Source organism: Aquarana catesbeiana, linkage group LG07 (genome assembly GCF_042186555.1).
Source record: "Aquarana catesbeiana isolate 2022-GZ linkage group LG07, ASM4218655v1, whole genome shotgun sequence".
In the NCBI taxonomy this organism is placed as follows: Eukaryota; Metazoa; Chordata; class Amphibia; order Anura; family Ranidae; genus Aquarana; species Aquarana catesbeiana.
The window spans coordinates 149,558,434-149,572,691 of NC_133330.1; the positions used below are offsets into that span (position 1 = coordinate 149,558,434).

The window sequence follows — 14,258 nt, forward strand, 5'->3', positions numbered from 1 at the left end:
CCCTGATGGCCCTAGTGAAACAAATACATTGATCGGTGATAATACTGTACACTGACACTGTGCTGACACTGGCAGAGAAGGGGTTGACATCTAGGGGCAATCAAGGAGTTAAAGTTGAGTTCCACCCATTTAAAAGTCAGCAGCTACAAAAAGTGTAGCTGCTGACTTTTAATTTATCAGACACTCACCTGTCCCGTGGTCCAGGGATGCGGGCACACGAAGCCTCGCTCCTCTCCCCCTCCTCTCCCCTCCTCTCTGTGGCGCCAGCATTCTAACTGTGTGTGCCTGGCTGTGGCTTCAAAGCCGGGCGCGTGCTGTGCTGCGAATGGCCGGGCAATCTTCCGGGACATGTGATGTGTCCCAGAAGATTGCAGGGAGGGAGGGGGGAGAGGTGATCTTCCTTCCAGCACCGCAGGAAAGAAGTGGGAGCTGGGTGCCTCTAAAAACAGGGTACCCACTCCCCCCCCCAAAAAAATGATAGGGAGTCACCAGCACTTAAAGCAGAAGTTTCATTTTTGGGTGGAACTCTGCTTTAATTGTGTGCCTAACAATGTGTAATGTGGGTAATGTGTGCTGCTTTTACTAACAGATCTGGCTGTTTTTTCTCCCTGCTTTGCAGGGAGAGGAAACTGCGTGATCACTGATCTGTGTACAGAGCCCTGTGTATATGTAAACACAGGACTCTGTACTGTGATTGGCTACATCCGATCAGCAGGTCTCAGCCATAAATCACTGGCCAGGACCTGTTGCCAAAATCCGCATGTAGCCAGTAACATGCGCACGCCTCTAACATGGAACAGGCTGAATGACATACATGTACATGATGCAGCCTGCCCGTGCCCCCAGGAGAGAAGGAAGCAGTTAAAAGGTAACTCCACCTATGCTGAGAAAAAAAAAAACAATACCCTCTGAGTAGTCAATGTACATTGTATGGATTTTAACAAAATTTGTTGCAGACTCCAAACTTTTTATACTTTAAACAAATTTGTTGGAATATTTTGGATATGGATTCTGAATGGGAGTTTTATTATAAGCAGCTGGTGCACTCTCAGTGTTCTGATGAGAAAAGTTGCAGTGTCTCCTTTGGAAGTAGTTAACCCTTGTAGAATATTTCACTGAAACTAAACAAGCAATAAATTACATTCCTGGGGGCATTGTGTACACTGTGCCTTCAGGTTGCCATATTCTACTGAATTTTACAGAAAATTACAGCCGCTGCACATTAAAAAAGCAAGGTAATTTTTAATAACATTAAATTGCAATATTGCTTGTTTGGCAATTATTAATGCTATATTATTTTTTTTTATTTGGTATATTTTTTATTCCTAAAGGGAAATTACCCTTTAAAGATGTAGGCGCTTTTTCTCCCCAACTGTTATCCATGAATATTTTTGTTAACAGAAAAGACCTGGCATGGCACAAGGCTCATTTAGATATTTTTCCTTGTCAAAAGAAGTTTATTGAGTATACAATGTTATAAAGATACATAAAGTAAGTTTACAAGGATCTATAAAGTAAGCTCATTGTTTTACAGTAGGGTTTCTATAGGTAAATATAATGAAATTTCAAATATTAAACATTGGGTTTACGTAAACCTAAATTAAAGATATATATCATTTCCTTAGTTACTTTTGTAGGTATTTAAATGATTTATACCTACTATACATATTGTTTACAAGTAGAGTGTATATAGGTCAAATAAATTCTGATAATGAGCTTTGATCGTAAGGTGGAGAAAAAGAAAGAAAAAGAAGAAAAAGGGTTGAAAGGTAGAGGTATGGTCCACAAGGTTGTCCCGCTCGTCAGTTTATTATTCTTTTTAGTTCTCTTTGAAGCCTTTAGAATGGGTGTCTCTGTAAGTCATTTAATCTGTTACCATGGCAACAGGACAGAGTCATTGAAGTTTGACAGGAACTGTTGTTTTATCCAAGGATGCCAAAGTTTTTCAAATTTTGGAATTTGATTTTGATCGATGGCTACCATCTTAGCATGGGACATTGTATTATTCATTCTGTGAATTGTTTCTGCTAGTACCAATGTAGGAGATTTCCATGCCTTGGCCACTGTTTGTTTTGCAGCCGTTATTAGTTGGATCATAAGTTTGAATTGAGAAAGTGTTAACCATTCCGGTTTTAGATTAAGTAAAGTTAAATATGGATCTGGTTGTATTATTTTTTAAATATTTTAGATGCAATCACGAAGACTTCCTTCCAGAAGGTTTGGATTACTGGGCACGTCCACCATATGTGTAAATATGTGCCTATTTCTGGGCATCCTCGAAAACAAAGAGCTGAGGTATTAGGTGAATATTTTGCCACTCTAGCGGGTACAAGGTACCAGTGAGTTAGGACTTTATAATTTGTCCCCAGTGCTAAGATGTTGGGTGAAGATGACTTAGATGTGAGCCATATGTTAGACCAGTCCGTGTCTTCTAAAGTTCGTCCCAGGTCCTCCTCCCACCTCTGAACGTAAGAGGGTCTATTAAGATTTGCTACTCCATATAATTGATTATAAAGTGATGAAATTGTACCTTTAGCAAATGGATCTTTTGTACAGATTGATTCAAAAATGGATAATTGGGATAATGGTGTATCCCCCTTTAGGAATGGTGTATAGAAATTTTTGATTTGGAGATATCTAAATATCTCAGAGTTTGGTAGATCATATTTTTCTCTAAGCGATGGGAATGAAAGGAATGATTTAGATGCTATGAAGTCATTTAGTGTCTGAATGCCTGATGTTGTCCAAGCTTTAAAAGAATTTGAGTAGATACATGCCGGATAAAAGGCCGGATTTCTGATAAAAGAAAGGAGAGGATTGTGTGGAGATTGTAACTGATATTTGGTTTTTAGTTTATCCCAGAGAGATAAGAAGTGTTTAGTTATGGGATTATGAATTTTAAAGCGATCTTTAGGATCAAGCCATAATAAATTTGATATTAATAGAGGGTCATTTTCTGAAGCCTCTATAAATACCCATAATGGGATTTCCTGTTTTGCATGGTATTTGGACAGACTGGCCAAATGTGCTGCTCTGTAGTAGTTAGTAAAATTAGGGTATCCCAGGCCTCCTTTATTTTTGGGAAGATGTAGTGTGTGTATAGGTATACGTGGTTTAGAAGAGCCCCATATAAACGAAGTTGCTCTTTTTTGTACTATTCTCAAAAAATAGGAAGGAATTGGAATAGGGAGGACTCTGAATAGATAAAGCAATTTGGGTAGAATAGTCATTTTGATTGCATTAATCTTCCCTATCCAGGATAAAGGAAGTTGCGACCATTGTTTTATTAGATTTGTGATCTGTCTTAATACAGGAGGATAATTGGTTGAGAATAAGTCAGAATGAGATGCTGTTAAATGAATTCCAAGATATGGGATTGATTTTTCTGCCCATGTGAATGGGAGTGCAGCCCTAGCCGGGATCAATTCCATGTTTGTGAGTGAAATATTAAGCACTAGGCATTTCTTAGGATTAATCATAAGGCCGGATAGGGCTGCAAATCCATCAAGAGCTGGTATTAAGTTAGGACCAGAGACCTGTGGTGATGATAGAAAAAGTAATATATCGTCTGCAAATATACATAATTTGTGTGTAATACCTCCTACTTCAATGCCAGTTATAGTTTGGTTTGTTCTGATGTATTGGGCCATGGGTTCGAGTATAAGGGCAAATAATAAGGGAGATAATGGGCAACCCTGTCGGGTACCTCTTTCGATATTAAAGGCTTCAGATTTGTATCCAGCATATTTTATATAGGCTTTGGGTTTATTATATAATGCTTTGATCCATGTTAAAAAGTGGAGTCCAAAACCCCATTTTTGTAATGAATATTGCATATATTGCCAGGATACTGTGTCAAATGCCCTCTTAATATCGAGAGATAGAAAACATAAAGGGATTTTCCGTTTTTTAGCAATATGTGCCAATAACACTGCTCTGCGTATATTATCGCCTGCCTGTCTATTTGGCATGAAGCCTACTTGATCTCTATGTATTAATTTTCCTATAATGCTATTGAGGCGTTTTGCTATTATTTTTGCTAATAATTTAATATCGAGGTTTAACAGAGAGATAGGCCGATAATTCACACAGGAAGTATCATCAGAAAGGGGTTTTGGGATCATACAAACAATTGCCATTAGTGTTTCTTGCCGAAAAGAATGTCCATCTAGAAGTTTGTTAAAAGTTTCAGTGAGAATGGGAGAGAGTATTTCTGAGAATGTTTTATAGTATAAAGCCGAGTAGCCATCTGGGCCTGGTCTTTTGTTAAGTTTTAGGTCTTTTATGGCGTTAGCAACTTCATCTATAGTTATAGGCTCATCCAAACTGCTTTTTTGATTCTGAGATAACTCAGGTAAGGTTATTTTTGAGAAGAAGGATTCAGCCTCTGTAGGATTAAATTCATTGTTTGTCTTGTATAAAGTTGCGAGATGTGAGTGAAATTTATGGACTATTTTAACTGGATTACAAGTGTAAACATTTTTTGATAATTTCAAACGTATTGGTTTGAAAGATTTGTTAGTTGAATTTAATGCCCGAGCCAAATATGTACCTGGTTTGTTTGTATTCATGTAGAAATTGTGTTTGGAGCGTTTGAGGGATTTATCAACTGACTCAGTGAGAAATAGATCGTATTCCAATCTAGATTTTTCCAGATGAGATTTTGTACTCTGAGATGGATTATCTTGAAATGATATGTAGGCTGCATTAAAATTGAGTTCTAGTTTTTTTGCTAGATTTTTGCGTTCCCGTTTAAATAGTGCCATTTGTCTTTGTATTGTACCACGCAAGACAGGCTTATGAGCTTCCCACAGTGTTATTGGGGAGATGTCTGTTGTATTATTAATTGATATGTATTCCTTTAAAGCTTGTTCAATGGCCATCTGATGTAGTGGGTGTTTGAGCATTATGTCCGGTAAGTACCACGTTGGGTCATGCGCTTTTGGTATGGCTGAGGCTATAGTAGTGTATACTGCATTATGGTCAGACCACGGAATCGGAATTATATCTGATGCAATAATTTCTGGTATCATTCCTATTGTTAGAAAAATATGATCTATTCTGGTGAAGGTTTGATGAGGGTGCGAGAAATAAGTGAATTTCTTTTTCATTGGGTTACTTTCTCTCCATGAATCTACCAGATTGTATTTGGAAAGAAGTTGAGAAAAAGGCAATCTAGAGGTTATTTTGGATGGTGTAAAAGGTGATTTATCTAGAAATGGGAGAAGGACCTGGTTCGAATCCCCACACATTAACACTGTTCCTATTTTGTGTGTATTAATCACTTGTAATATATGTGAGAGGAATGGTGTAGGTTGTTTGTTAGGAGCGTAGTAGGAAATCACCGTGATTGCTGTATCCATTATATAACCCATGAGTATCAGGTATCTACCTTCTGGGTCTTTAATTTCTGATGATAAGGTGAATGGTGTGGATCGGTGAAATGCAATTAGAGTTCCCCTTTGCTTGGTACAGGCAGAAGCCGTGTAAATTTGTTGATAAAAAGGAGAAATATATTTTGGAGTAGAATCTTTGGTGAAGTGTGTTTCTTGGAGGCATACTATGTGAGCCTTCTTGTTATGGAAAGTACGGAAGGCTTTGGTCCTTTTTTGAGGGACATTTATTCCCTGAACATTCAGGGAAAGTATATTCAGTGGTGCCATGGCAATAGATCAAATAGTTTTGACTTACGTTTTGTTATGCAGAGCTGACTGCGCAGATCAACCTGTGTGGACTGAAGAGATGAATAGATAGAAAAGAAACCAGTGAATTCTGGAGTAAAGAGTAAACAAAAAAACATATGAGATTAGATGATAGATTGTATAAATTATTTTTTGCAAGTAATCACAATTTACCCGTGAAAGAGAATAAATATCTCTCTCAGGGGAATAAGTGCCTTTGTCACACTCCCACATAATATGGTTGGGAGAATGAGGAGGGCTAATGGGGGTACACGGATCTTCCGCTTACAGGAGAGAAGTGCTATGTCAAAAGACATCAAAATGATGTTTCATTAATTGGAGTGCAGAATATAGTTTTTGTTGAAATTATTTATTCCAGGGTGGTTGTATATGGTTAGTCTTGCCCTAGGCTAAATAATTCAGTTAGAAAGGTACTGTTAATAACTTTGGTATTGATGAAGATAGTTTGAATTATTTTGGGATTTTAACCCTTTTAGAGTAAACAATTACATATTTTATTCATATGTAACTGTTTAGATATGTTAACTCATAAAATTGAGGTTGTATTGCTTCAGATTAGAATAAACAAAAACATAATTCTAGGAACTAGTTAGGTAATAATATCTTTGGTTTAAGAAAAGAAAGAAAAAGCTTCCATTACTTCTGGATTATTGAACATATTTGTCCTAAAAAGTAATAAATCTATTGTTATTACCTGATAATATATAACTGAACAAGAATTTCCTTATTTCACTTATATATTCTAAGGCTATATGAATCAGAAGTAATAAGAAATATAACTGGAATGTAACATGATCCCACACAGTGTGTGACTATCAGAATACAGTTACATTCAGTTATAAATACAGGTTTTTTATAGAGAACCATCTCTTAGTATAATAAATGAAGAGATATCAGGAATTAGGATGTCAGTCCATTGAATCTTCTTGGTCCATGGATGATGTGGCATAACGGCCTCTTTTGTGAGAATGATGATTCCCATTTTGTTCTGAAATTTTCTGGGTGCTGCCTGAAGGTGAAGATGATGCCATTCTTCTGCGTGTGGGAGTGTTGCTGCTTGTGGGTTCTGTCAGATTTAATTTTAAAAGGGTTTGTTGTAGTTCATCTGCTGATCTGCTTCTGTAAATTGTACCTTGGTAGTTAAATCTGACTGAAAAGGGGAAGCCCCATTGATACATAATGTTGTGGCGTTGCAGTTCCATTAGTTGGGGTTTCATGGATCGTCTTTTAGTAATAGTAAGTTGGGATAGGTCAGCAAAAATTTGATAATTGTGTCCTTGAAAATTAAGTTCCTTTTTTTCTCTTGCAGCAATTAGTATTTGTTCTTTCGTTCTGTAATAATGAAATTTTGTGATTATATCACGTGGGGGTCCATCTTTCTTTTTGGCTGTGAGGGCTCTGTGTACTCTGTCCAGTTCTAAACGTTCAATAGGGATATCTGGCTTTAGTTCTTGTAATAGAGCAGTAATAGTAGATTGCAGGTCTGTCACAGTTTCAGGTATTCCCCTTATGCGCAAGTTTGAACGTCTGGCTCTATTTTCGTAATCTTCGAGCTTAGTTTGAAGTATTAAATTCTCTTTTTTTAATTGTTCCAATTCTGTTATATTTTCTTGGGTTGTAATTTCAATTTCATCCATTTTTATTTCTAGGGCTGCGGTGCGGTTTCCCAGCTCTCTTATTTCTTTGGTTAGGCTTTTTGTTATTTGGTCTGAGGTTTGTTTTAAAGCCTTATGAAGCATCTTTTCAAATTGTAATAATATTACTGGGGATGCTGAGGAGGCTTGTGGAGAAGTTTGTGAGAGGATTTGTTCTGTATCTGACTCAAATGGAGAGTCTTGCTGTGACATTTTCTGTCTGTGAGAGCGCCCTGATGCTGTATCTTGTGAGGTGACTGGAGCTGCTTCAGCTGCAGTGAGTGCCTGTGAGCTCTTTGTGAGGTGATTTTTATTTCTGCCACGGTTTCCTCCCAGTACCATATTTCCTGCCCAAACTTTCACAGTTTGTTCCCAGGGGCAAAAAGGTTCAAATGGATACCTTTTGAGCCTGCAGGCTCCGCTTTGTCCTTCTCTTCTCTCCTCAGCGGTGTGGAGCTCTAACAATGCATGTCTGCTCCGCCTCCTGCCCCCCCCATTTAGATATTTTTCAACCTTTTCCATCAACTACTAAAAATTGGACAGTGAGGAACACTGTTTAGTTGGTGTATTGGGTTGGAGTTATTTACAAGGAGGGGATGAACATAATTTATCTATTTAAAATAGAAGCTACCAGATTAGATTGCAGCAGACTTGCCAGTAGAGTTTGTTTATTATTATTCATTCATTTTATTTGGCTATTCAATGTACAAATATAACAAATAACCGGAAACAGTTTACAACACATTAACATTGGTATTTACACTGGGCTGCTAATATTCACAAACACATGCAAATTATTTTAAATTTCCATTCAATATAAGCCAGTCCTGTTGGTCATTAACTGCCTATAGTCAAAAACAAGTCAAGGTTACGGGAGATGCATTAACATACAGATACGTGTGCATAGGATTCCATAATGAATTGCTTACCACCCCTCATAGTTTAACAATGATCCTCCTCCATGGACTTGTCAACGTCTTCTAGATCCATTGAATGGTCTCTCAGAAGAACTTTCTTCTGAAGCTCTGAATAGAAGTCCATGCTCTCTGACACAAAATGTATTGGCTTGTCTCTATCATAGTTCACCTGTTTGTGGTTTAAAAAGCATGTCTGTTCTTTCAAACTATGCTCAAAGGCCTTCTGGTTTCGTCTAAATTCCAGAACAGTTTTCGTGTAGGTGTTGAGTGTTGTGACAGCTGAAATCATGCAGCAGGTGAAAGAAGCCCAAGCTGTGCTAAAATATAATTAATAACAAAAAGATTGTCACTGATTTATTTTTATAGTTTTTTTAAACATTTCACTTAAAGAATTCTAGCCAAGACAATACAAGGGATATGTAAAAAGATAAAATTTTGTGCAGCGCTCAAAAATTCATGATGATAAAAATTCATATATACAAACTAATATACACGGTGCAATGACCGCAAAAAAAAACTGAAAAGTGATGTGAAATTCACACCCAAACTAAAGTCCATGTGCCATCATATAAAGTTTTTTAAACCATAAATGTAACAGCCCATGGATAAGAGGTGAAAACAGATTATGTAACCAGAAGTAAAATTCCACGTGACATCGGTATCGAAGTGAAGTCACAGACAATAGAACCAACTCCGGTTAGTGAGGAGGCTTACGGGTAAGAGGACTCAAATGGGCATATGCTCAGTGAGTCAACAAGGCATATGGTGTAAACACCAAAGTATGGGACCTCCATGTCTGGGCTCCAGATCTAGATGGAAGACAGTCCAATTGGTCAAGAGATGTAACAGAGAAGTAGTCCTCAGAAGCAGCCCTCAGAAGCGGAGCTCCACTCAGTTCCGCGCAGCCAGTTTCTGAGGTTGCGTTGGAATGTCACATGACTTTTCACAGATTTTTTGTGGTCATTGCACAGTGTATATTAGTTTGTATATATATGAATTTTTATCATCATGAATTTTTGAGCTCTGCACAAAATTTTACCTTTCACATATCCCTTGATTTACACTTGTCTTAGTGTTGTGGTGGCTGCTATTTAATATACATTTGCATGTCAGCACGATATACACCAATTTTTCAAGATAAAACAAGCTGTTTACCTACATATGTGGTGGAAGGTTATGTCCAAAAATAATTGTAAAATTGTGTTTTCCAAAACTTGGGCAGGTTTAAAATCCCTGATCAAATTGTAAAGTCTGCCGTGACTAGGTTATGACACTGAGCCTAGGTTCAGACTAGTGTGATGCGGGAACCAGCGTGATTACAGCGCCAATTCCTGCATCGCTCCTTTCCGCAGGCAGTTTACACTGCCTTCTGCGAACCGCTGTGAGTGTCAATACAATGTTAATGACAACCCCAGATCGGGGAATCAAGTCGCATAGGTAAGAACACCCATGCGATCCGATTCTAGTGCGGGGAACAACAAGTCCCTGCACCCTTTTCCGTGCAAATCCAATGCGAGTTCAGCCATACAACTGTATGACGGAACTCGTATTGCTCAGATATTGCATGTGATCGGCACCTGCGGTGCTGGTGCGAATCACATGCGATGTCAGAGATCGTACTCGTGTGAACCCAGGCTAAGACACCAAGGTACAGCTATGTCAGCTATGTGTGACTTTTGTTTCTGTATCAGGCCCACTATTTTGTGGAGAATAACTTTTCTGACATATGTAAACACATTTTTCTATTATATAATTTGAGCTGAGCCTTATATTTTGCATGAAGTTCCTATTTAGCTGTGTACTTCCATGCCTTGAAAAATAAATCAGAAAAAAAAACTTACTAAAAAGCCCATCCATAATCCCATGAATGTGGTCTCCAGTCTTCTGGTCCCAAGCTAACAGTGGCTTGGAAAACCTGAGTATACATCATGTGTGCCACCATCCCCAGCAATCCTGCAGGCAAAACACATTAGGAAGCACAACTATTAGATATTTAAATAAAACACATTACCAATGTTGGCATATTTTCTTTTACAAATATCAATGTTCATTGCCTTCAGATAGACTATAGCAAAGCTTTTGCAGAATACTAAAATATTCAGTCTGGAAGAAACAAATACAGACATCACATCTAAAAATTGGTAAGCTGCAATATAATAAATGTTTGCTTTTGGGCTCACTGGGGTATGGAGGAACATATGACTCACTCCATGTGACATCAGTGAGCCTATCATTACTTTCACATGGATGAAATATAACCCTGTGTAAGCTACAACTTCAGAGTCTAATGCCGTGTACACATGATCGGAATTCTCGTCGGAAAAAGCTATGATAGTTTTTCCGACGGAATTCCGCTCAAGCTTGTCTTGCGTACACACGGTCACACCAAGTCCGACCATCCAGAACGCAGTGACGTACAACAGGTACAACAGGACTAGAAAAGGGAAGTTCAATAGCCAGCGCGCCACCCTTTGGGCTCCTTCTGCTAATCTGGTGTTCATCTTGTGTTAGTAGAAGTTTTGTGAGAGACGATTCGCGCTTTTCAGACTCCTGCTTTTTCAGATCGTTTTACTGCTGTTCAGTTTGTGCTTGTGGGTTTGTATCTGCTTTTCAGTGCGTGAAGTCAGTTCCTATCTGTTTTTCAGTGTGTTCTTGTCTGCTCGTTACTGATTTTCAGCTCGCTCTTCACAGGCCTTGCTGTTCTTCAGTGCGCTCTGTTTAGTTCGTTCTGACCAGCCGACCATTTTGAAACCATGTTGGGGGTACGTACTTGTCGTAGAGTTTGTGCTGTGCGGGGGCTTGGTGTAATAATCCTAATTATGTTGCCTCAGTTGGGCCTGAGGCCGGACTTTCAGAAACTCCAATGACGGCCCTGAAAGCTGGCCGTCCTGGCTTGCCCCCCCCCCCCCCCCCAAAGCGCCCGTGAAGTGTGAGAAAAATATGTTGAATATTTTACGGGTAGGGGGGCCATTGCTATGCCAGCACATTTTGAATACATTTTCTCTTTTATCAGATCAAATTTTGATTTTCATTTACTGCTTGCATTTCTTTTATCTGTCTCCTAGGTTCTCCTAGTGCCAAGTGGTTTTTCCATTATTAAATAACACCCATTGTCACTGTAAACACAAACTTAATACAAAAACTGGTATTGATCATTGAAAGAAGAAGCCACACATTGTTGAGTATAAAACCTTTTACTCCATGCACATTCACATGTGCGTTTTATAAAACATTTGGCGGTAAAAAACCCACATCTTTTTTTTTCAAAGTTTTACCTTGAAATTTCTGAAAAAATACAGAAACAGGCATGTTTACAAACATAACATACACAACTCTGGAACTTACAAAGTTTAACATTGCAAAAAAGAAGGCAATATCAGACATTTTATAGTGTGAAAAAGGTCTTGATCTTGCCTTCATCAGATGGGGTGAAGTCACCCCTGTAAAAGTCAAATTTAGAAGATGCATACAAATTGTGAGTCAAAATGGGGATTTCCTTTCTGATCCCATACCTAATGTCAACATTTGCTATCTCCCATCATGGGGGATCAATGGACGTGTTTTGGGGGTGCAACCACTTCCTCTCACCTACTAGAGTTGGGAGGAAGAGGTTGCACCCACAAAACGTGTACATTGAAATCCCCTGATGGCAGATAGCACATTTTGACACACTGGGGGTCATTTAGTATAGCGCCAAAATATTATCCTGCAGTGCCAAAAAATAGTTCTCAAAAAAGGCCAGAAAGACTTCAACTCTCAGAAACTCAGTGCTAATGCAAATGGAAAGCAGCGCTATTGCCGCCAATAATGCCTGTCAGATCACATATGCAGGAATAGTGGAAGTCAATGGGGCTCGAACCAGCAAAATCCAAAGTTCTCACTGAAGGCTTATATGCAAGTTCTTTGCCATAAAAAGTGTTTAGAGACCCGGGACCTGCCCCAGGGGACATGTATCAATGCAAAAAAAAGTTTTAAAAACGGCTGTTTTTTCAGGAGCAGTGATTTTAATAATGCTTAGTGTGAAACAATAAAAGTGTAATATTCCTTTAAATTGTGCACCTGGGGGGTGTCTATAGTATGCCTGTAAAGTGGCGCATCTTTCCCGTGTTTAGAACAGTCTGACAGCAAAATGACATTTCAAAGGAAAAAAAAGTCATTTAAAAGTGCTAGCGCTAGTGCCGGCTATTAATGAATTGTCGGTCCCGACAATACACATAAAAGTTCATTGATAAAAATGGCCTGGGATCCCCCATAGTGCATTACCAGGCCCTTTGGGTCTGGTATGAATAATAAGGGGAACCCCGAACCAAAATTAAAAAAAAAAAAATGGCGCGGGGGTCCCCCTCAAAATCCATACCAGACCCATATCCGAGCACGCAACCTGGCAGGCCGCAGGAAAAGAGGGGGGACGAGAGAGCACACACCCCCTGAACCGTACCAGGCCACATGCCCTCAACATGGGAAGGATGTCCCCATGTTGATGGGGACAAGGGCCTCATCCCCACAACCCTTGCCCGGTGGTTGTGGGGGTCTGCAGGCGGGGGGCTTATCGGAATCTGGAAGCCCCCTTTAACAAGGGGACCCCCAGATCCCGGCCCCCCCCTGTGTGAAATGGTAACAGGTACATTGTAGTCCTACCATTACACAAAAAAAGTGTAAAAAAACACACAGACACAGCATTGGACAAGTCCTTTATTAAAATAGAAAAAAAATGACGCTGAATGACGCTAGACCTGCCGTGACAGTTCTTAAAAAGCTGAGGGCGGGGCCATCCGTGACGTGCCCTCAGCTTTTTAAGAACTGTCATGGCAGGTCTAGCGTCATTCAGCGGGCTCCTCCCATGGAGGCAGATCGTGTCATGGTGGCGTCTTTCTTCTCGGGAAGAGGAAGGATTACATCGCTGGAATTTTTTTTTCTTTTTTAATAAAGGACTTTTTCCAATTCTGTGTCTGTGTGTTTTTTACAGTTTTTTACACTTTTTTTGTGAAATGGTAGGAGTACAATGTACTCGTTACCATTTCACACAGGGGGGGCCGGGATCCAGGGGTCCCCTTGTTAAAAGGGGCTTCCAGATTCTGATAAGCCCCCCCGCCTACAGACCCCCACAACCACCGGGCAAGGGTTGTGGGGATGAGGCCCTTGTCCCCATCAACATGGGGACATTCTCCCCATGTTGAGGGCATGTGGCCTGATACGGTTCAGGAGGGGGAGGGGGGCAAGCCCGCGAGGGGCCCTGTTACAGGCGCCATGTACAGCTGTCTCACAGGTGTTTAGCTTTGGCGGTTTGTACTTCGGAAGCGATGCGCCTGCACAGTACAGGGGAGTCCTTATCCGCCGGGGGAACTTTCTCGGCAGAACACCGGCACTAGTGCTAGCACTTTTAAATGACTTTTTTCTTCCTTTAGAAATGTCATTTTGCTGTCAGACTGTTCTAAACACGGGAAACATGCGCCACTTTACAGGCATACTATAGACAGCCCCCAGGTCCGAAATTTAAAGGAATATTACACTTTTATTGTTTCACTTTAAGCATTATTAAAATCAGTGCTCCCGAAAAAACGGCCGTTTTTAAAACTTTTTTTGCATTGATGCATGTCCCCTGGGGCAGGACCCGGGTCCCCAAACACTTTTTAGGACAATAACTTGCATATTAACCTTTAAAATCAGCACTTTTGATTATTCATGTTCGTGCCCCATAGACTTTAACGGTGTTTACGTGTTCAAATGAATTTTTTGTCAGTTCGCATGTTCTGCTGCGAACAGAACAGGGGGGTGTTCAGCCCATCCCTAGTTATCATTGAGAATCATGGGGTACAACTTGTCAAGCAACTCGGAGGTCCAAAGTCGCCCAACTGTGAAACAAGTCATATATATTTTAATAGAAAGGAGCTCTTATTTATACTTGCATTTACATCAGCAGAACAAATGCAGGAAGTGATGTGTGCACATGGGCCAGAAGCAAATGTGTAGGGATGCCAAACAAATCAATGAACCCCACCCACACC

At 39.7% G+C, this 14,258-nt stretch overlaps 1 protein-coding gene across 1 annotated transcript in view; it reads right to left on the bottom strand.

Moving 5' to 3' along the window:
• Window positions 1-7,972: 7,972 nt before the first annotated feature.
• GSG1 (germ cell associated 1) overlaps window positions 7,973-14,258 on the bottom strand; it is a 351,754-nt gene continuing 345,468 nt past the window's right edge. The window contains exons 5-6 of the mRNA XM_073592715.1: window positions 10,095-10,206; window positions 7,973-8,570 (exon numbers count right to left, since the gene is read on the bottom strand). Coding sequence (XP_073448816.1) covers window positions 8,279-8,570; window positions 10,095-10,206 — 404 coding nt within the window. The 3' untranslated portion in view covers window positions 7,973-8,278. The remainder of the gene's footprint in view (window positions 8,571-10,094; window positions 10,207-14,258) is intronic.